Below are 23,528 nucleotides of genomic sequence, written 5' to 3'. Positions count from 1 at the left end.
ACACACAAAAGTGGAGAAAATAATACAATGAATATATATAATTAATACTGTGAAATACCCTATAACTAGATTTAATCATTATCAAGATTTTCGTACACTTGCTTCACTTTCTCCCACTTTTAAAAACTAAACTAAACTATTTTAAAGAAACTTAAACAAATTTACAGAAAAAAACAACTCCATTAATAGGAACAGACACTTTTCAAAAGAAGACATACATGCGGCCAACAAGCATATGAAAAACAGCTCTACATCACTGATCATTAGAGAAATGCAAATCAAAACCACAATGAGATACCATCTCACACCTGTCAGAATGGCTGTGGTTAAAGTAAAAACGTAACAGGTACTGTCAAGGTTTTGGAGAAAAAGGAATGCTTATACACTGTTGGTGGGAGTGTAAATTAGTTCAACCATATGGGAAACAGTGTGGTGATTTCTCAAAGATCTAAAAACAAAACTACCATTTGAACCAGCAATCCCATTACTGGATATACCCAAAGGAATAGAAATCATTCTATTGTAAAGACACATCCACACATATGTTTGTTGCAAGACTATTCATAATAGCAAAGACATGGAATCAACCTAAATGTCCATGAATGGTAGACTAGATAAAGAAAATATGGTATATATACACCATGGAATACTATGCAGCCACCAGAAAGAGTGAGATCATGTCCTTTGTAGGGACATAGATGGAGCTTGAGCCCATTATCCTTAGCAAACTAATGCAGGGACAGAAAGCCAAATACCACATGTTCTTACTTATAAGTGGAAACTGAATGATGAGAACACATGAACACAAAGAGGGGAACAACACACACTGGGGCCTACTGGAAGGTGGAAGGTGGGAGCAGGGAGAGGATTAGGAAAAATAACTAGTGGGTACTAGGCTTGTAATACCTAGGTGACAAAATAATCCATGTAACAAACCTCCACGACAAGAGTTCACCTGTATAACAAACCTGCACGTGTACTCCTCAACTTAAAATAAAAGTTAAAAAAAAAGAAAAATTTGAAACATACAAAAGTATTCTAGATTTTTAAATAAGTAAAAGGAAAAAAGTGAAGGAAATAATATGATGAATATATATAAGGTATAATGAATAGTATGAAATACCCTATAACCATGTTTGATCATAATCAAGATTTTTTTACACTTGCTTCGCTTTCTCCCACTTTTAAAAACTAAACTATATTAAAGAAAATCCTAGATCCCTCCCTACTGCCATGGTGTAAATGTTTCTGTCCCCCAGAATTCATATGTTGAAATCCTACCCCACCCAGGTGATATTAGGAGGTGGAGCCTTTTTGGAGACGATTAAGTTATGGAGACAGAGCCCTCATGAGATAAGTGCCAAGATCTCAAGAGGCCCCTAGCCCCTTATACCATGTGAGGACAGAGGGAGAACACAGCCATCTCTTAAGCAGGAAGTAGACCCTCACCAGACATGGAATCTGCTGGCACCTGGATCTTGGACTTTTCAGCCTCCAGAAATGTGAGCAACATATTCCTGCTGTTTCTAAGCCACCGAGTATATAGTATTTTGTTGTAGCAGCCCAGGCTGACCAAGATAACCATTTACTTTAGTATGGATCTCTAAAACATACAAACACTTTCTTGCATACTCATAATATTTCCCTTTGTATGTACAAGTTTTCGTAAGCTAGGTTAGTGGGAGATGAAGGCACTCTCAGGCTGTTAATAAAATCAAGTTTCAGAGTCTGACTTCACAATGAACTTACCAAGATAAAGGCCACTTTGTGAGGACTCTTCTAGTCACCAGTATTCCTCTGTCTGAGCATGTTTTAATGATTGAACAACAATCCAGGTCCCCCTTGCTTTTCACATGTACAAGTCTATACACACTTGTGTGCACATGCATTCATCATGCACACTGATATGATTTGGCTCTGTGTTCCCATCCAAACCTCATCCCATTATCCCCACATGTCAAGGACAGGACCAGGTGAAGGTAATTGGATCATGGGGGCCGTTTCCCATACGCTGCTCTCATGATAGTGAATGAATTCTCATGACATCTGATGGTTGCATAAGCATCTGGCATTTCCCCTGCTTGCACTCACTCCATCCTGTTGCCCTGTGAAGAAGGCACCTGTTTTTTGCCTTCTGCCATGACTGTAAGTTTCCTGAGGCCTCCCAAGCAATGTGGAACTGTGAGTCAATTAAACTTCTTTCCTTCATAAATTACCCAGTCTTGGGCATTTCTTCATAGCAGTGTGAGAACAGACTACTACACACATACAAACACATGGAAAACCAAGGGAAAAAATGAAGTAGGCCGGGTGTGGTGGTTCACGCCTGTAACCCCAGCACTTTGGGAGCCTGAGGCCGGCAGATCATCTGAGGTCAGGAGTTCAAGACCAGCCTGGCCAACATGGTGAAACCCCATCTCTCCTAAAAATACAAAAAATTAGCTAAATGTGGTGGTACGTGCCTGTAATCTCAGCTACTCGGGAGGCTGAGGCAGGAGAATCGCTTGGACCCAGGAGGCGGAGGTTGCAGTGAGCCGAGATCACACCATTGCACTCCAGCTTGGGCAACAAGAACAAAACTCCGTCTCAAAAAAAAAAAAAAAAAAAGAAGTAAACCCCTTCTTAAGTCCAGTAAATCAGTTTAAAACTTTTAAAAAGCATAACTTGAATCTACTGTCACAATTCTGGTAGGCTGTTGAGATAAGTGCGGATGCTACATACACAGAGAACACAAAATGCAAAGGTTAACATCTATGTTGGCTGATTATTTATTTATTTATTTATTTTGAGACGGTCTTGCTCTCAAGACCTGATTAGAGTCAGAAACTTGATTTTTTTGGCAGCCTGAGAGTTGGCAGCCTGAGAGAGCCTTTATCTTCCACTAACCTAGCTTGCAGTGAGCTGTCATCATGCCAGGCTGGAGTGCAGTGACTCAGTCATAGCTCACTGCAGCCTCAACCTCCCAGGCTCAAGTGATCCTCCTGCCTCAGCCTCCCAAGTAGCTGGGACTACCACATCCATATGCTGCACCACCATGTCCATATGCTGGCCAATTTCTAAAAGTGGCTTGAAAAAAAGTAAACAGAACATCAGAGATATAGGAAAGTATCAGCTTCTGGAGAAGGGAACTGAAAATCATAAGGTACCACAAACAGGCAGTATTTCATGCTAGGGCAAAATTCTGTTGGTTTTGCCTTATCATTCCTATCTTGCTGTGTAAGAATCTCAATATCTTCCCCTGCCTTCCCCCATCATACTCATGTGTCCAGGTGAATGACTTCATAGGAAGTTCTTTCCTTTCACTTCCTTTCTCTTCTCCATCCCTACCCTAATCCCCCAACCCACCAATGCCTCTTCCACTAACTCCACAATGTCTTCATTTTAAAAACTAGGGACTCATTTCTTTGGCCTAAGACATGTTTAGCACATAGTATAGCATCTGGTATAGACTCTTAAGGAATATTGAATGGATGGGTAGATGGATAGATTGATGGATAATTACTGTTTTCAACACAAGGATGATACTTCAAGACCTACCCAACTTCTGATGGGAGTGCAACATGACATTGAGGGGCCATTGGCAAAATTGGGTAACTGGTTATAACAACTGGATGTACATTTAGGAGGTTGGAAAAGTAAAAATATGACACACATACCCTCCCCACCACCATTATGAACCAACAAGCATAAGAAGAGAGGAAAAACGTCAGAGTGAAAAGACAATGGGCACTTGACTCATACAAACCTGATACAAATTTTGATTCCTAACTGTGTGACTTAGAACAAAATATTTATAAAATTTTATTTATTCCATGTATACAATGGGAACAATAGTGTCCACTATGCAGGATTGTTATAAGAATTATATTAAATAGTGAGCTGGGCGTGGTGGCCCACACCTGTAATCCCAACACTTTGGGAGGCCAATGTGGGTGGATCACTTGGAGTTCAAGACCAGCGTGGTCAACATGGCAAAACCCTGTCTCTACTAAAAACACAAAAAAATTAGCCGGGCGTGGTGGCGCATGCCTGTAATCCCAGCTACTCAGGAGGCTGAAGCCCAGGAATCCCTTGGACCCGGGAGGTGGAGGTTGTAGTGAGCCTAGATTGTGCCACTGCACTCCAGCCTGGGTGACAGAGTGAGACTCTGTCTCAAAAAATAATAATAATTAATTAAGTAATTAGCGTATGTAAGGTTCCTAACACAGTGGGTGCAAAATATTAAAATTGTTATTACATGACAATATTTATTATCATTTAAAAATTTATAAAGGGAACCTAGGAAATTATGGTTCATTTGTGAAATAGGCAAGTTAAATAAATAAAATTAATTTCAGAGAAGACTGTCAAGATGGTATCTTCAAAGAAAAAATTTGACAAATTTCTGTTAGGTTTTTACATTTTTATGTGGTTAAAAAAATGGAAAAGTAGATAAAGAACAGCTTAGTATTATTCACCTAGAAACCTTAATAAAACCTTGGACAGGTTTCCAAAGGACAGGCTAATAACAAGAGTTGCATGAAAGTGAAATGTTTTGTGAGGCAATAAGGAACTAGCTCAGAAGCAAAAATAATGGGTGGGGCCTGTTGATTCAAGGTAGGGGAGGGAAGTAGAGGCCCAAGTGACAGTTCCTGGGAAGGCAGCAGATATATGAAGGGCATAGGTAGTCACATCTCTAATTCTGGATTTATCGATGGAAACTGTGCAGTTCTCAACAGAAAGATGGAGACCCGTGTACTTGGGAGAATCTGGGCAAGTGATATTTGGGTATCAGGTACCCACGGAATGGACCTCAATAAAAGGAAGGGAGAAGGAGACTAATGTTAATCTAGTAGTGACTAGATCGGGCCATGTGCCAGACACATTATCTCATTTAAGTCACCATAACCCAAAGACATTAGTTATGTTATTACCTCCATTTTACATAGAAGGACACTGAGACTCAAAGAGATCTTATAATTCCTCTAAGTTCACTCTGCTAGTAAAGGGAGGGAACTGTCATAGGCATCAGTGCCCCAGGCAGCAGGCTGTGGCCTACTGGGGTGCTTGTTGACCACCTACTCTGTGCCAGGCACAGTGCCAGGTGCAGAAGATACAGTGGTGTGCAAAGATACAGTCCCCCACTCTCTTGGAGCTTAGAGTCTAATGAGAGTTAGTAGCAGCCATTAGTCAAATAATGCCACTAATGAAGATAACATCACACAGTGAAACATGTAACAAATGGACTCATCCAGACTTGGGGCATGATGGGTGCCATGGAGGAGAGTGGCTCTAGCGAGCTTACGTAATTAACTAGCTAAAGGAATGATGAAGAAAGGCATTCCAAGTGAGGAAACTGCACATGAAAAGGCCTGTGGTCAGAACCCCAGAAAACATAAGTTTAGCGCAGCCACAGCTCGGAGGAAGGCAAGTGCCTGAGCTGAGGGTGGGGGCATGGAAGAGGTTGGAGACACAATCAGATTTCCATTTTGAAAGGTCCAGTGTATTTTCACAGGAGCCACTAAGAGGCTTGAACAGCCACAAGCAAGCACTCTGGTGGGTTCCGGGGCCCCAGCTATACCCGACCCAAACAAAGGCAGTTGGGTGGTATAAATACTGCCACCTTAATACTACATTTGAGGACCAGGCACAGTGGCTCATGCCTGTAATATCAGTACTTTGAAAGGCTGAGGTGGGTGGATCACTTGAGGTTAGGAGTTCAAGACCAGCCTGGCCAACATGGTGAAACCCTGTCTCTACTAAAAATACAAAAATTAGCCGAGCATGAGGCTGGGCGCGGTGGCTCTCACCTGTAATCCCAGTACTTTGGGAGGCCGAGGCGGGTGGATCACGAGGTCAGGAGATCGAGACCATCCTGGCTAACACAGTGAAACCCCTTTTCTACTAAAAATACAAAAAATTAGCCGGGCGTGGTGGCAGGCGCCTGTAGTCACAGCTACTCAGGAGGCTGAAGCAGGAGAATGGTGTGAACCTGGGAGGTGGAGCTTGCAGTGAGCAGAGATCGCGCCACTGCACTAAAGCCTGAGTGACAGAGCAAGACTCCATCTCAAAAAAAAAAAAAAATTAGCCTAGTATGGTGGTGGGTGCCTGTAGTCCCAGCTACTTGGGAGGCTAAGGCAGAAGAATTGCTTGAACCCAGAAGCTGAGGTTGCAGTGAGTAAAGATTGTGCCACTGCACTCCAGCCTGGGCAATAGGGTGAGAGTCTGTCTCAAAAGAAAAACCAATAAAAATAAAAATAAGAAATAAAATAGACCAGGTGCTTTTGCTCACACCTGTAATCACAGCACTTTGGAAGGCGAGGTGGGTGGATCACGAGGTCAGGAGTTCAAGACCAGACTGGCCAACATGGTGAAACCCCATCTCTACTAAAAATACAAAAATTAACCGGGCATGGTGGCGGGCACCTGTAATCCCAGCTACTCAGGAGGCTGAGGTAGAGAATTGCTTGAACCCAGGAGCACCAGAGGCTGCAGTGAGCAGAGATGGCACCACTGCACTCCAGCCTGGGCAACAGAGCGAGACTCTTGTCTCAAAATAAGTAAATAAATACATAAATACATAAATAAATTTTTAAAAACATTGGGAAGTGAGGATTGATGAAACCAAGAGCCTAAGTCTTGGGCATCCGTGCTAGGAAAGGACACACTAACATGTGTAATGATCTGGAGGAGAGCATATGCGATAAAACCTCTAACAACACTTCTACACAGATAGGTCTAGATCAGGGATCAGTAAGTGCTGGGCCAAATCCCGCCAGTGCCTGTTTTTGTACAGCCTGCAAACTAAGAATGGTTTTTACATTTTTAAGTGGTTGAAAAAAATGGAAAGAAACTAATATTTTGTGACACATTAAAATTATATGAAAGTCACATCCCAGTTTCCATAAATAAAGTTTTATTGGAACACAGCCATGCTCATTTGTTTACTCTCTTGTTGGCTGCTGCTACAAGGCAGAGTAACTGACTGACACCTGAGGATTGCTGCAAAGCTAAAATTATTATTATTATTACTTTTTTTTTTTTTGAGATGGAGTCTTGCTCTGTCACCCAGCCTGGAGTGCAGTGGCACGACCTCAGCTCACTGCAAGCTCCGTCTTCCGGGTTCACGCCATTCTCCTGTCTTAGCCTCCCAAGTAGCGACTACAGGCACCTGCCACCACGCCCGGCTAAGTTTTTGTATTTTTAGTAGAGACGAGTTTCACCATGTTAGCCAGGATAGTCTGGATATCCTGACCTCGTGATCCGCCCGCCTCAGCCTCCAAAGTGCTGGGATTACAGGTGTGAGCCAGCGTGCCTGGCCTAAAATTATTTTTTTAAAAGAACAAGAAACAGCATTATTCAAATACTGAATTATATTTTTTCCAAGTCTTCTTAATTTGTTTTGAAATGGATCATCTCCTGCCAAACAAAACTACAGAATACATCTTGTGTCTGTCACACATATGCCTACTCTCTGTTTTGCTAAGAAAGAGGTGTTTAATCCTCTTTTCTTTCCCACAGAGAAATGCAACAACTGCTACCATAAGAAGAGCTGCAGACCAATAGTGGTGGAATTGACATTATTTATTATCTGGACTTCTATAGAAAAAGTCTGCCAATCCCTGAGCTAGATAATCAGAAGAGCCCATAAATCTGACCATGTGATCTGACAATTGACAAACGAGCACTTGTGGGAGCAAGTGCAAAATAATGCACTTTGAGATAAAAATATCCAAACTATTTACAAAAGGAAGACAGGCCTATGAGCTTTGAGGTCACAACTCAGGACAAAACACAACTGGGAGGATTAAAGAGAGTTAGAGTAGTAGTACGTGAGTGTCCTCCCCTAAATTATAAGAATCAGTACATAGTAGAGGGGTTGGTTATCTGTGGGCCTCATCTGATGTGGGCCTGGGGAAAAATTTCCGGGAAGATTAGACTAGGATTCTGCACTTTCACTTAAAAATTACACATAGGGTCTGGGCATGGCGGCTCACGCCTGTAATCCCAGCACTTTGGGAGGCCAAGGCAGGCGGATCATGAGGTCAGGAGATCAAGACCATCCTGGCTAACACAGTGAAACCCCGTCTCTACTTAAAAAATACAAAAAATTAGCCGGGCATGGTGGCGGGCACCTGTAGTCCAGCTACTCTGGAGGCCTCGGCAGGAGAATCACTTGAACCTGGGAGACAGAGTTTGCAGTGAGCCGAGATTGCGCCACTGCACTCCAGCCTGGGCAACAGAGCGAGACTCCGTCTAAAAAAAAAAAAAAAATTACACATAGGAAGAGGCAGAGGTGACCCCAAATGACACCACTGCACTCCAGCCTGGGCAGTAGAGCAAGACCCTGTCTCCAACCAACCAACCAACCTTTTTCTCCTTTCAAAACCTTTGTTCTAGGCTGGGTGCAGTGGTTCATGCCTGTAATCCCAGCACTTTGGAAGGCCGAGGCGGGCGGATCACCTGAGGTCAGGAGTTCAAGACCAGCCTGGCCAACATGGTGGAACCCCGTCTCTACAAAAATACAAAAATTAGCCAGGCATGATAGCGGGTGCCTGTAATCCCAGCTTCTTGGGAGCCTAGAGCGAAGAATCGCTTGAACCCGGGAGGCGGAAGTTGCAGTGAGCCGAGATTGTGCCATTGCACTCTAGCCTAGGTGACAGAGGGAGACCCTGTCTCAACAAACAAACAAACAAACAAACAAAAACCTTTGTTCTAGCTCTAAGGTAACTTGGCTCCTCATATCACTGGTCCTGTGAAGGGGGCCATCCAGGGAAATGGCAAAGGTGTATTCCCCCAGGATTAGGAAGATTAGGAACAGTAATCCACCCAGTCTCTCAGGGCAGTTGTTTAACATGCATTCGTTCCCCCAGCCTGACCCACAGGTGTCATTTCAACACCTGCAAAGCTGCAGAACTGACCTGGGACCTTGGTGGCTCTAGCAGGGTTCTGGCCATGGGGGCCCTGCCTGGATGTGGCTGGCCTCCCTCTTGGACAACTCTGACCTCTTCCATTTTCATGTACAGGAGTCACATCCAGAGTTCCCTGAGAAGACAAACCCAGACCAGTGTGCTGCGGGAACCAAAAGGAACAAGGTGTGTTTCCCAAGTAAGATTCTCTCCCCACCCAGAAAAGACTCTGCCAATATCAGGGTCCCAGACCCTAATCTAATGCCCAGGTCAATTAGTTCCAGTAAACTGAAAGTCCCATGTCCTGGGAACCTCCCCCCTCAGTCCCAAGCAAACCAGGTTGGTCACCTGCCAGACAGGTTCCTCATTTACAACAGGCCTCTTATCCCGCTGTTCCCCAGCGCCCACCTGGGGCTGCTCCACAGTTTCTGCTGCCCCAAGCCCAGCACTCAGAATATTCAGAGCTGCTCCTTCTTGGGAAGGGGGGAGGACAGCATGGGCTGAGGGGGTCATTGGGTATAAGATTGGGATCAGAGAAGACCAGGAGACTAAGGAGAAGGGGTTCCCAAGGAGCCCTAGCTGTTAGACAGTTGAATCTAAGACTCCTGTCTTTAATATCTGCTTGTGCTTCTGTTCATACAATGAGGATTAAACAGTTACTGGAATCAGGAAAGTTTTTCAGCATTTACATTGTTTAGGGATAAGGCTGCTTTAAATCCTATTGTAAATGAACCAAATGTAAATTATCCAAATATAAATAACAAAGAGGAGGGTAAAACTTTGTTGGTCACTATAAAATAGCTGTAATAACTACAGTAATTTATATGTAATTACCATGGGGCATAGGGATTATGAGACACTGCATCATGCATATCATACACCAAGCTCTTTGTGATAAAGGCAACAAATTGTGCTCCATTGTGTGTGCTCTTGTGGTCAGCTTAAAATCACCAAAGGTAAAATTTGGCTTAGTCGTGGGTTTTTGCTTCAGGGAACACAGGCAGTTCAATAGCAGGTGAACTTGTTACATTTGATTCTGGGAGGACCGACATAAAGATACCTCAAAAAAAAAAATTAATGTCATCTTTATTTATAATGGAATTCTGGGAAAACTTCAAAGCACTTTGCAGATTTTAATCTAATTAATTCTCACAATAACCCCTCAAAGGAGTTTATACAATGGCCTTCATTGTTTGAAGCCACAAGTTACTAGAGGCCACAAAAGAGTCACTTTGTCTGCAGTTGCTTCTTTGTTCTGGCTTGATTCCTAAATGTTATAATGTTCTTTGAAATAGATATAGTACAAATACGAACTATCAGTGTATTAATAATCACTGATCTTACAAGACACATTGACATCACCACTTAAAAAATTCCTCAGAAATGGCCTTACACTCCAGCTTAAAGAAATAGAAATGTTTATGTTAAAGGAGAATTTAAGGTTATGGATAAACTCTCTCTGATTAAAATATTTGCATATATTTGTCCATGAGTATTTACAGGGTTCCTGCTGCAAGTACGAGGTCAGGTGCTATGGATGCAAAAACAGCTTAGGATAGGAATGAAGTAACAATGTGTGGTGGAGTTCTAAGTAAGTTCTAAATAAGTCTGAATGTGTCATTAATAAACCAAGGACTGGGTTTAGCAATCCTAAGAAGAGACAAACGTAAGTGGAAAGTTCTTTTTTGAGACAGAGTCTTGTTCTATCACCCAGGCTGGAGTACAGTGGCGCAATCTCGGCTCACTGCAACCTACGCCTTCCAGGTTCAAGTGATTCTCATGCCTCAGCCTTCTGAGTAGCTGGAATTACAGGCGTACACCACCACGCCCGGCTAATTTTTGTATTTTTAGTAGAGATGGGGCTTCACCACGTTGGCCAGGCTGATCTTGAATTCCTGGCCTGAAGTGATCTGCCTGCCTCGGCCTCCCAAAGTGCTGGAATTACAGGGGTGAGCCACCACCCCCGACTGAGAATTCTTGATGATTGGCATTTGTCCATACCCTTGCTTTGTAGTTTAGTTCAGGTGGCATGGTCTTTAATGTCTCTTTCTGGTAAAGTGGTGAAGGAAGATGCTTTCATATACTGTAGCAGGACGAGCGGCAGACAAAACTCCTCAGACATCGAGTTAAAGAAGGAAGGGGTTAGGCCGGGCACAGTGGCTCAAGCCTGTAATCCCAGCACTTTGGGAGGCCGAGACGGGCGGATCACGAGGTCAGGAGATCGAGACCATCCTGGCTAACACGGTGAAACCCCGTCTCTACTAAAAATACAAAAAACTAGCCGGGCAAGGTGGCGGGCGCCTGTAGTCCCAGCTACTCGGGAGGCTGAGGCAGGAGAATGGTGTAAACCCGGGAGGCGGAGCTTGCAGTGAGCTGAGATCCGGCCACTGCACTCAGGCCTGGGCGGCAGAGCAAGACTCTGTCTCAAAAAAAAAAAAAAAAAAAAAAAGAAGGAAGGGGTTTCTTCGGCCAGGGGCATCGGCAACACCTCTGTCTCAAGAGCTGAGCTCCCCGAGTGGGCAAGTCCTCTCCCTTTTAAGGGCTCACAACTCTAAGGGGGTGCATGTGAGAGGGTCGTGATTGATTGAGCAAGCAGGGGGTACGTGACTGGGGACTGCATGCAGGGATAATTAGATCGGAACAAAACAAGACAGGGATTTTCACAGTGCGTTTCTATACAATGTCTGTAATCTATAGATAACAGAACCAATTAAGTCAGGAGTCGATCTTTAACTGCCGGGCCCAGGGTGCAGCGCCCGGGCTGTCTGCCTGTGGATTTCATTTCTGCCTTTTAGTTTTTACTTCTTCTTTCTTTGGAGGCAGAAATTGGGCATAAGATGATATGAGGGGTGGTGTCCTCCCTTAATACAAAATCCCATTTGATTCTTACAGTGTTGCTATGAAATAGGTAAGACAAACATTATTTTCCACTTTTTACAGACAAGAAAATAAGCTGAACAATTATTAATATTACACTGCTAGGGATCACAGTGAATGGATTACAAAATTAGAAACTGAATCAGGTTCTCTGAGTTCTCTTGTGGTGCTCCTGTCTATGATGAAACTCCCAATGCATTTCCAAGTTCAGCCTTCCACCCTCAACTTTAAGCTCTTCCAGTCCAGTCACCACCTCAGGCTCTGGGGCTGGTATCCTAACACTCAAAACCCCTTCTCATCTTGGATCTCCTACTCCCGCTAATTTCAGCCAGATATGCTTAGAGAAATCCATAGGAACATTTACTTTAAAACTAAGGGTCTCACTTTGGCCGGGCGTGGTGGATCATGCCTGTAGTCCCAGCACTTTGGGAGGCCAAGGCAGGCAGATCACCTGAGGTCAGGAGTTCGAGACCAGCCTAGCCAACACAGTGAAACACCATCTCTGATAAAAATACAGAAATTAGGCTGGGCGTGGTGGCTCACGCCTATAATCCCAGCACTTTGGGAGGCCGAGGCAGGCGGATCACGAGGTCATGAGATCGAGACCATCCTGGCGAACGTGGTGAAACCCCGTCTCTACTAAAAATACAAAACAAATTAGCCGGGCGTGGTGGTGGGCGCCTGTAGTCCCAGCTTCTCGGGAGGCTGAGGCAGGAGAATGGCGTGAACCCGGGAGGCGACAGAGCTTGCAGTGAGCAGAGATCGCGCCACTGCACTCCAGTCTGGGAGACAGAGAGAGATTCCGTCTCAAAAAAAAAAAAAAAAAAAAAACAGAAATTAGCCAGGCATGGTGGCACATGCCTGTAGTCCCAACTACTTGGGAGGTTGAGGCAGGAGAATTGCTTGAACCCGGGAGGTGTAGGTTGCAGTGAGCCAAGATTGTGCCATTGCACTCCAGCCCAGGCAACAAGAGTGAAATTCTGTCTCAAAACAAAACAAAAACAAAACTAAGGGAAAGCAAAAAACAAAGCTATGAATACAATGAACTTGACTTCATTTCGGTTTTGGCTGGCAGGTTGGTTTGCCTTACAGGGTAGAGGGACTCTTGACCCTCTCCTTTATCTCCTCCCTGTCCAAAAGGGGGCCTTTGCCATCTTTGGGCGATTCTCTTATCTATTTTGCGTCCTTCTCCTTCTCTTTCTCCTCCCTGAGAGGAGGTATTAAATTGAAACTCCAGTCACTCTGTCAGAGGCATTTAAACCAGAGCAACTCCATCTTGAATAGGGGCTAGGTAAAATAAGGTTGAAACATACCGGGCTTCCTTCCCAGACACTTAAGGTATCCTAAGTCACAGAATGACATAGGAGGTCAGCACAAGATACAGATCTTAAAGACCTTGCTGATAAAACAGGTTGCAGTAAAGAAGCTGGCCAAAACCCACCAAAACCAACATGGTGATGAGAGTGACCTCCGGTTGTCCTCACTGCTACCCTCCCACCAGCATCATGCCAGTTTACAAATCCCATGGCAATGTCAGGAAGTTACCCTATATGGTCTAAAATGAAGAGGCATTGCCCAACACAGCGGCTCATGCCTATAATCCCAGCTCTTTGTGAGGCTGAGGCGGGTGGATCACATAAGGCCATGTATTCGAGACCAGCCTGTCCAACATGCTGAAACCCCGTCTCTACTAAAAATACAAAAACTAGGCGGCCTGAGCAACAGAATGAGACTCTGTCTAAAAAATAATAAATAATAAAAAGGGGAGGCATGAATAATCCAGCCCTTGTTTAGCATATAATCAAGAAACAACCATAAAAATGGGCAACCAGCAGCCCTCAGGGCTGCTTTGCCTATGGAGTCACCTTGCTTTATCCCTTTACTTTCTTAATAAACTTGCTTTCACTTTACGAACTTGTCTCAAATTCTTTCTTGTACGAGATCCAAGAACCCTCTCTTGGGGTCTGGATCAGGACTCCTTTCTGGTAACAACTCATAGAAGGAATAAACAATTACACTCACTGTAGTTGTGTATCACATCACTAATCCTTGTTCCATGCGTTCAACAGCTTTCATCCCCTCCTGAAGAAGATAAGGGGACACATTCTAAAACATCCTATGGGAACCTCCTACGGCCACATACTCCAATAGAGATGCATTCTCGGGATGGGGAATATGCAGAATTTGAACCTCAACCAAGGAGCACCTTCTCCCATATTTCAATTTTAAAAAACTTTTCCACTTTCTTTTTGCTGATTTTCAATGGGGATTTCACAGGATGATACTGAAGTCTCAAGGTTCTGAAAAATCATTGATATGCGAAACAGGCATCTCTCCTGACATGCTTCGGAGTCTAGATGCTTTTCTGTAGATCGTTCCACTTTGGGCAGAAAGAAACTGAGCAGATAGTGTGGTATGGTTAAGAGATTGAGCTCAGAAACAAAGCTGATCCAAATTGAGTTCTTGCTCTGTTTGCTAATTGCATGATCCTGACCAAGATACTTAACCTCCCTGAGACTCTATGTCTTCATCTACATAAAAAAATAATAGCTTGGGGCACATGTCCTCAGGACCTCCTGAGGCTGTGTCAAAAGTAAAAAAAAAAAAAAAAAGGAAAATAAAAATAAAAATAATAATAGCTGGCATTGATTGAACACGTACTGTGTGCTAGGAATTATGTATGCTAAGTTTTACATGCTTTACTGGCATTATCTTATTTAATCCTTACTACAACCCTTGTGAAGTGGGTACTATTATATCCGTTTTATATGTAAGAAAATTGAAGCAAAAAGAGATTAAATAGTTTGCCAGAGACCATACAACTATAAGTGGTGAGGCCAGGACTCAAACACAATTTGTCTGACTCCAAGACCCATGCTTTCAATCACTACCTTCATCACAGTGATGTGGTAATGATTAAATTAGTTAATGTAAGTCAGGTGCCCTCATAGTACCTGGCACACAAGCCTTAAGTATCCTAGCTATGATATTATTTTCAGTAGGTTTTTTGTTTGTTTGTTTTAATGAGACAGAGTCTTGTTCTGTCACCCAGGCTGGAGTGCAATGGCACAATCTCAGCTCACTGCAACCTCCGCCTCCCAGGTTCAAGAGATTGTCCTACCTCAGCCTCGCAAGTAGCTGGGATTACAGGCACCCGCCACCACAGCCGGCTAATTTTCTTTTTTTTTTTTTTTTTGAGAGGGAGTCTCGCTCTGTTGTCCAGGCCAGAGTGTAGTGGCATGATCTCGGCTCACTGCGACCTCCGCCTCCCGGGTTCAAGCAATTCTCCTGCCTCAGCCTCTTGAGTAGCTGGGATTACAGGCACGCACTACCATGCCCTGATAATTTTTGTATTTTAGTAGAGATAGGGGTTTCACCATGTTGGTCAGGCTGGTCTCGAACTCCTGACCTCGTGATCTGCCTGCCTCAGCCTTCCAAAGTGTTGGGATTACAGGCGTGAGCCACCACACCTAGCCCTAATTTGTATTTTTAGTAGAGACTGGGTTTTCACTATGTTGGCCAGGCTGGTCTCAAACTCCTGACCTCAGGTGATCTGCCCACCTCAGCCTCCCAAAGTGCTGGCATTACAGGCGTGAGCCACAACAACCAGCCATGTTTTTCAAGAGATATGTGAACCAGAAAACAAATTTTGACATAGGAAATTTTGTGTCCATCCCATTAAACTGTCCCAAGGTATGTGTTTTGCAATTCAGTTGACAGGCTTCTGCTGTTGCCTAAATCTGCATATTATGAGTTGCCTGGTTGAGAGACTAGCTAAATGGCTGGCAACCTTTTCCATCTGACATGCAAAGAAGTTATTCAGGTTGGGCTTGGTGGTTCGCACCTGTAATCCCAACACTTGGGAGGCTGAGACAGGAGGATTGCTTCAGCCCACGAGTTCAAGACCAGCCTAGGCAACATAGTGAGACCTGTCTCACTAAAATAAAAAATAAATAAATTCTTCAGACTAGAAAACCATACGAAGTCTCTTAAAAGAGAATGACCTACTGAGCAATAGCTAGCAAACAGAATTGCAGGCAGTACCGAGATTATAAGTGGGCACTGTTTCAAAAGTTCATTTGTCTATTGTTAAAAACTCTGAGTGTGTAGAAATAAGGTTGCAAATTGCAGTTACATTCCAAGCCTATTTGCAGAAGTCTATGTATTTAGCCCATTTTGAAGCTCAATGATAGAATCATGCCACTAGTCTGAAGACAGGCTGAGGAACAAGAGCCCATGTGATAAAGGAATAAGAAAAGTGTCTTTCCTGGTACAGAGGAAAATTGATACGTAACATATTAGTTATCTATTGCTGTGTAACGAAGTATCTCAAAACTTACCATCTTAAAACAAACATTTCTTATCTCAGGCAGTCTCTGTGGGTCATCTGCGAATGGCTTAGCTGGGTGGTTCTGGCTCCGGATCTCTCGAGGTTTTAGTTAGCACTGCCCAGTCTATAGTTATCTGAAGGCTTAGCTGGGACTAGAGGGTCCTCTTCCAAAATGGTTCACTCACACGGCAGTTGGCAAGAGGCCTCAGTTCCTCATCATACAGGCCTTTCCACAGGGCTGCGTGAGTTCCTCATGACACAGTAGCTGGCTCCTCCTAGTGCAAGTGATCCCAGTGTGAGGATAAGGAGGCAGCTGCAATACCTTTTATGACCTAGTCTTATAAGTCACACAGAGTCACTTCTGCCATATTCATTATAGGACACATGCAACTCATTTAGTGCAGTCCACGCTCAATAGGAAGGAAATTAAGCTCCACCTCTTGATGGATAGAGTATCACAGAATTTGTGGATATACTTTAAAATCACCATATAGAGTTTCTGTTGTCCTCCTATCACTTTCTCCAGGTACCCAGTGAGACAAATAATAAAAACAAACTGGGATGCAGAACTGCAGGCCTATTCAACAAAGCTTGCTGTAAGTACCCCAAACAATCCATGCTCTTGCCTTAACTTTTCTTAAAAACATCTATCCACTTTCCTTTAATGGAATCTTCTTTGAAGGATTTATACTAAAGAGAAAATGATCCTACACTCCTAAAATACTTTCTTTATTAATTTGTATCTCTCATTAGAATTTCAGACAGTATAACAAAGTGAAATGCAAAACAACTACAAAAAAACCTACTCCCAAACCCGGTGGATTAAAATATTTGGAGTTAGGAAAGCAACTCCCAGTAAGATTTCTCCTTTCAGCTGATTATTACCAGAGTGCCCTGGTTAACCGGGAAATAGTTTTCCCTTCCTGGTCTAGGGAACATGGAATCTCTGATCTAGGTTTCCTACCTTGATTCCCATGGCTGCAGCTCTGTAGAAATATGGTGGGCATTTAAATCCGAGGAGTCATATTTAAAGGAGTTTATTTCTTGCATCTGAGGCATACAAGATTCTAAAGTGCCATTTCAATCTTCAGAGGAAAATGATGTTTCATGTGACTTTTTATTGTATTTCTTGTGACTTGAAATTTGGTAATACATGTGGACTGTTATAAAAATACAACATTCATAAACGCTAGATGGCTGGGTGCGGTGGCTCATGCCTGTAATCCCAGCACTGTGGGAGGTCGAGGTGGGTGGATCACGACGTCAGGAGATCGAGACCATCCTGGCTAACATGGTGAAACCCCGTCTCTATTAAAAATACAAAAAATTAGCCGGGCATGGCGATGTGCGCCTATAGTCCCAGCTGCTGGGGAGGCTGAGGCAGGAGAATGGCATGAACCCGGGAGGCGGAGCTTGCAGTGAGCCGAGGTCACGACACTGCACTCCAGCCTGGGTGACAGAGCCAGAGTCGGTCTTAAAAAAAAAAAAAAAAAAAAAAAAAAAAAAAAACGCTGGATAAATAGGAGTTTGCCCTACAATTCAACTCAAGTAGAAGCTAGGGGCTCGACCTTTAAGATGAGCTCTCCTGACAATGTTATTGTTTTTAACCTAATTTGACTCAATCCAATTTGAGAATATGATGAAAGCTAAAAGACTTATTCCAGAAAATATACACGTCCACAAAATTTTGCACATAAGTTTAAGGCCTCCCAAACTCCCTAAAACCCACTCAGAAAATCTAGATTAAGAATCTCTAAAACAGTCAGGCGTGGTAGCTCATGCCTGTAATCCCAGCACTTTGGGAGGCTGAAGTGGGTGGGTCACTTGAGGCCAGGAGTTTGAGATCGGCCTGGCCAACATAGTGAAACCTCGTCTCTACTAAAAATAGAACAATTATGCTGGGCGCAGTGGCTCACGCCTGTAATCCCAGCACGTTGGGAGGCCGAGGCGGGTGGTTCACCTGAGGTCAGGAGTTTGAGACCAGCCTGGCCAATATGATGAAATACTATCGCTACTAAAAATACAAAAAATTAGCTGGGGGTGGTGGCAGGCGCCTGTAATCTCAGGTACCCAGGAGGCTGAGGCAGGAGAATTGCTTGAACCCTGGAGTCAGAGGTTGCAGTGAGCAGAGATCGCACCACTGCACTCCAGCCTGGGCAACAAGAGCAAAACTCCGTCTCAAAAAATAATAATTAATAAATAAATAAATAATAAAAAAATTAGCCAGGGATGGTGGTGCTTGCCTGTAATCACAGTTACTTGGGTGGCTGAGGCATGAGAATTGTTTGAACCAGGTAGGCAGAGGTTGCAGTGAGCCAAGATCACACTACTGCACTCCAGCTTGGGTGACAGAGCAAGATCCTGTCTCAAAAAAAAAAAAAAAAAACCCCAACCAAACAAAAAAACTCTTAAGACTTTGCTAGGGGTGCATATTGCCATTCCATTGTGACATTATAATTTAGGTTTAACTCAGAAGCTACTACTCAGAATTTAAATATTGGCTGGGCGTGGTGGCTCACACCTGTAATCCCAGCACTTAGGGAGATTGAGGCAGGAGGATCACTTGAGCCCAGGAGTTCAAGGCCAGCCTGGGCAACATGGCAAAACACTATCTCTACAAGGAAAAAAATACAAAAATTAGCCGGGCATGACGACAAGCGCCTATGGTCCCAGCTAGTCAAAAGGCTGAGGCAGGAGGATAGATTGAGCCCAGGAGGTCAAGGCTGCAGTGAGCTGAGATCGTACGGCTCCACTCCAGCCTTGGCAACAGAACGACACCCTGTCTCAAAAAAGCAAAAAACAAAAAAACCGCAATTATTTCTTCTTCCTCTTTTTTTGGTTTTGTTTTGTTTTGGTTATAAAGATGGGGTGTCACTCTATTACCCAGGCTGGAGTACAGTGGCACAATCATAGCTCACTGCAACTGCCAATTCCTTGGAGGCTTTAAAAAAAATTTTTGGAGAGATGGGGTCTCAATATGTTGCCCATGCTGGTCCTGAAGTTCTGACCTCAAGAGATCCTCTCCCCTTGGCTTCCCAAAGTGTTGAGATTACAGGTGTGAGTTACCGCATCTTGTTGTTTTTTGTTTTTGTTAAACAGATCCAAAAGCCAAAGGACATCTCTACAGGCATACCTTGTTTTACTGTGCTTCACTTTCTCGCACTTCTCAGATATTGCCAGTTTTGCAAATTGAAGGTTTATGGCAACCCTGTGTCAAGCGAGTCTGTCGCCATCATTTTCCAATAACCTGGGCTCACTTCATGTCTCTGTGTCACATTTTGGTAATTCTCTTAATATTTCAAACCTTGTCATTATTATTATATCTGATATGGTGATCTGTGATCAGTGATCTTTGATATTACTATTGTAATTATTTGTGGGCATCACGAACCTTGTCCATAAAAGATGACAAACTTAACTGATACATGTTGTATGTGTTCTGACTGCTCCATTGACCAGCCGTCCCCCTTCACTCTGCCTATCCTTGGCCCTCCCTATTCCCTGAGACACAATATTAACATTGGGCCAGTTAATAACCCTACAATGACCTCTAAGTGTTTAAGTGAAAGGAAGAGTTGTATATCTCTCACTTTAAATCAAAAGTTTGAAATTATTAACCATAGTGAGATAGGCATATGGAAAGCTGAGACAGGGATGGGCATGGTGGCTCACGCCTATAATCCTAACACTCTGGGAGGCTGCGGTGGGAGAACTGCCTGAGCCCGGGCAGTAGAGGCTTTAGTGAGCCATGATTGTGCCTCTGCACTCCAAAAAGGAAGGAAGGGAAGGAGGGAAGGAGGGAAGGAGGGAAGGAAGGAAGGAAGGAAGGAAGGAAGGAAGGAAGGAAGGAAGGAAGGAAGGAAGGAAGGAAGGAAGGAAGGGAGGGAGGGAGGGAGGGAAGGGAGGGGAAGGGGAAGGGAGGAAGGGAAGGGAAGGAAGGAAAGAAAAAAGAAAGTTGAAATAGGCTGAAAGCTATGCCTTTTCTTTTTTTTTTCTCTCGAGACGGAGTCTTGCTCTGTTGTCCAGGCTGGAGTGTAATAGTATGAGGCTCACTGCAACCTCCACTTCCCGGGTTCAAGTGATTCTCCTGCCTCAGCCTCCTGAGCAGCTGGGAGCTACTCGGCATGTGCCACCACACCCAGCTAATTTTTGTATTTTTAGTAGAGACAGGGTTTCACCATGTTGACCAGGCTGGTCTTGAACTCCTGACCTCAAGTGATCCACCTGGCCACTCCCAAAGTGTTGGGATTACAGGTGTCAGTCACCACGCCCTGCGCTATGCCTTTTCTTACCCAAGTTGTAAATGCAAATGAAAAGTTCTTTTTGATTGTTTGGGTTTGTTTGTTTTAAACTTTTATCGCTTGACTCTGGGAAATGGAAAAGTTCTTGAAGGAAAGTAGAAATGTCCAGACCAGCCTGGGCAACATAGTAAGACCCTGTCTCTATTTAAAAATAAATAAATAAAATAATTTTTTTTAACAAAAAAAGAAAAGTTTGAAGCTAGCAGAGGTTGGTTCATGAGGTTTAAGGAAAAAAGTGATTTCCATAACATAAAAGTGCAAGCAGCAGCAGCAAATGCTGATGGAGAAACTGTAACAAGCTGTCCACAAGGTGTAGCTACAATCATTAAAGGTGACTACACTAAACAACAGATTTTCAATACAGGGGAAACAGCCTTCTATTGGAAGAAGATTCCACCTAGGGCTTTCATAGTTAGAGAGAAGTTGATGCCTGGCTTCAGACTTTCAAAAGGACAATCCTACTCTTAATGGCATCTGGAATGCTGAATCCTTTCCAGAAGTTTTTCAATCTTACTCTCTTGTTAGAGGCTAATGCAGCCCATAGCTTTAAGTTAAGGCCAGTGCTCATTTACCATTCTGAAAATTCTAGGGCCCTTAAGAATTATTCTAAATCTACTCTACCTGTGCTCTATAGCTCATCTGGCGCAATGGCTCACGCTTGTAATCCCAGCACTTTGGAAGGCCAACACAGGCGGACCACCTGAGGTCGGGGGTTCGGGACTAGTCTAGCCAACATGGTGAAACCCCGTCTCTACTAAAAATGCTGGCCGGGCGCGGTGGCTCACGCCTGTAATCCCAGCACTTTGGGAGGCCGAGGCGGGCGGATCACGAGGTCAGGCGATCGAGACCATCCTGGCTAACACGGTGAAACCCTGTCTCTACTAAAAATACAGAAAATTAGCCGGGCATGGTGGTGCCTGTAGTCCCAGCTACTCAGGAGGCTGAGGCAGGAGAATGGTGTGAACCCGGGAGGCGGAGCTTGCAGTGAGCCGAGATTGCGCCACCGCACTCCAGCCTGGGCGACAGAGCCAGACTCCGTCTCAAAAAAAAAAAAAAAAAAAAAAAAAAGAAAGAAATTAGCCAGGTGTGGTGGCACATGCCTGTAGTCCCAGCTACTTGGGAGGCTGGGGCAGGAGAATCGTTTGAACCCGGGAGGCAGAGGTTGCGGTGAGCTGAGATTGCACCATTGCACTCCAGCCTGGGCAACAACCGTGAAACTCCATCTCAAAAAAAAAAATAAATGAAGAAGAAATACCTTTCATAAGGCTATAGCTGCCATTGATTCCTCTGATGGACCTAGGTAAATTGAAAAACTTCTGGAAAGGATTCAGCATTCCAGATGCCATTAAGAACATTCCTGATTCAGGCCGGGCGCGGTGGCTCAAGCCTGTAATCCCAGCACTTTGGGAGGCCGAGACGGGTGGATCACGAGGTCAGGAGATCGAGACCATCCTGGCGAACATCGTGAAACCCCGTCTCTACTAAAAAATACAAAAAACTAGCCGGGCGAGGTGGCGGGCGCCTGTAGTCCCAGCTACTCGGGAGGCTGAGGCAGGAGAATGGCGTAAACCTGGGAGGCGGAGCTTGCAGTGAGCTGAGATCCGGCCACTGCACTCCAGCCCGGGCTACAGAGCGAGACTCCGTCTCAAAAAAAAAAAAAAAAAAAAAAGAACATTCGTGATTCATGGGAGGTCAAAATATCAACATCAACAGGATTTTGCAAGAAGTGGATTCTAACCCTAGTGGATGATTTTGAGGGATTCAAGACTTCAGTGGAGGATGTAACTGTAGATGTGGTGGAAATAACAAGAGAACTAGAAGTGGAACCTGAAGATGTGACTGAATTGCTGCAATCTCATAAAATTTGAACAGATGAGGAGCTACTTCTTATAGATAAGCAAAGAGAGTGGTTTCTTGAGATAGAATCTACTCCTTGTGAAGATGCTGTGAACACTGTTGAAACGGCAACAAAGGATTTGAATATTCCATAAACTTAGTTGATAAAGCAGAGACAGGGTTTGAGAAAACTGGATTGACTCCAATTTTGAAAGGTCCACTGTGGGTGAAATATTATTAACCAGCATCACACGCCATCAGGAACTCTTTCATGAAAACAAGAGTCAACAGATGTAGCAAATGTCATTGTTGTCTTATTATAAGCAATTGCCACAGCCACCCCAACCTTCAGCAGCCACCATCCATATCGGTCAGCAGCCATCAACATGGAGCAAAGACCCTCCACTAGAAAAGAAAATGACTTGCTAAAGGCCTAGATGATTGCTAGCACATTTTTTTTTTTTTTTTTTTAGACGGAGCTTTGCTCTTGTTGCCCAGACGAGTGCAATGGCGCGATCTCGGCTCACCACAACCTTCGCCACCCGGGTTCAAATGATTCTTTTGCTTCAGCCTCCCTAGTAGCTGGGATTACAGGCATGCACCGCCACTCCCGGCTAATTTTGTATTTTTAGTAGAGACGGGGTTTCTCCACGTTGGTCAGGCTGGTCTTGAACTCCTGACCTCAGGTGATGTGCCTGCCTCAGCCTCCCAAAGGGTCGGGATTACAGGCATGAGCCACCACGCCCAGCCGATTGTTAGCATTTTTTAGCAGTCATGTATTTTATTTACTCGTTTATTTTTAGAGACAGGGTCTCACTCTGTCGCCAGGCTGGGGTGCAGAGGCACAATCATAGCTCACTGTAATCTCCAACTTCTGGGCTCAAGCGACCCTCCTTCCTCAGAGCAATTAACCAAAGTACATATACTTTTTCCTCCCTCTCTCCCAATATTTTAAATTAAGGTACGCCCATTGTTTTAGACATAACACACTTAATAGACTACATTATATATATGATTGTATTTGCACTGGGACATGAAACATTTGTGACACCTCACTTTATTGCCATATTGCGGTGGTCTGGAACCAAATTCGCAATATCTCCGAGGTATGCCTGTACTAGATTTTCTGTGCTTGGGTTTAGTCCATATCGTAAATACCCTGAAGGAAAAAGGAACATGGCAGAGAGCACAAAGAGGACAATACATATTTGCTGAAAAACAGTAGGACACAGAACTGCTGACGACAGCCTTGCCCTCTCCAGTTGACTGCAGCACATGTTGCCAATTTGCCAGAGA

General features: G+C 44.0%; 1 protein-coding gene and 1 non-coding gene across 2 annotated transcripts in view; both read right to left on the bottom strand.

The window, feature by feature from the left end:
- LOC106999170 (uncharacterized) overlaps positions 1-23,528 on the bottom strand; it is a 42,067-nt gene that overhangs the window by 17,670 nt on the left and 869 nt on the right. Inside the window, exon 3 of the mRNA XM_028851969.2 lies at positions 8,901-9,024. Within this exon, the coding sequence (XP_028707802.2) occupies positions 8,901-9,024 (124 nt within the window). The remainder of the gene's footprint in view (positions 1-8,900; positions 9,025-23,528) is intronic.
- Positions 7,426-7,553, bottom strand: LOC114680005 (small nucleolar RNA SNORA41). The gene has a single exon (XR_003732082.2). It is a non-coding gene; the product is annotated as a small nucleolar RNA SNORA41 (small nucleolar RNA).

This window comes from Macaca mulatta, chromosome 7 (assembly GCF_049350105.2).
Source record: "Macaca mulatta isolate MMU2019108-1 chromosome 7, T2T-MMU8v2.0, whole genome shotgun sequence".
In the NCBI taxonomy this organism is placed as follows: Eukaryota; Metazoa; Chordata; class Mammalia; order Primates; family Cercopithecidae; genus Macaca; species Macaca mulatta.
This window is presented reverse-complemented; position numbering and strand designations above follow the sequence as displayed.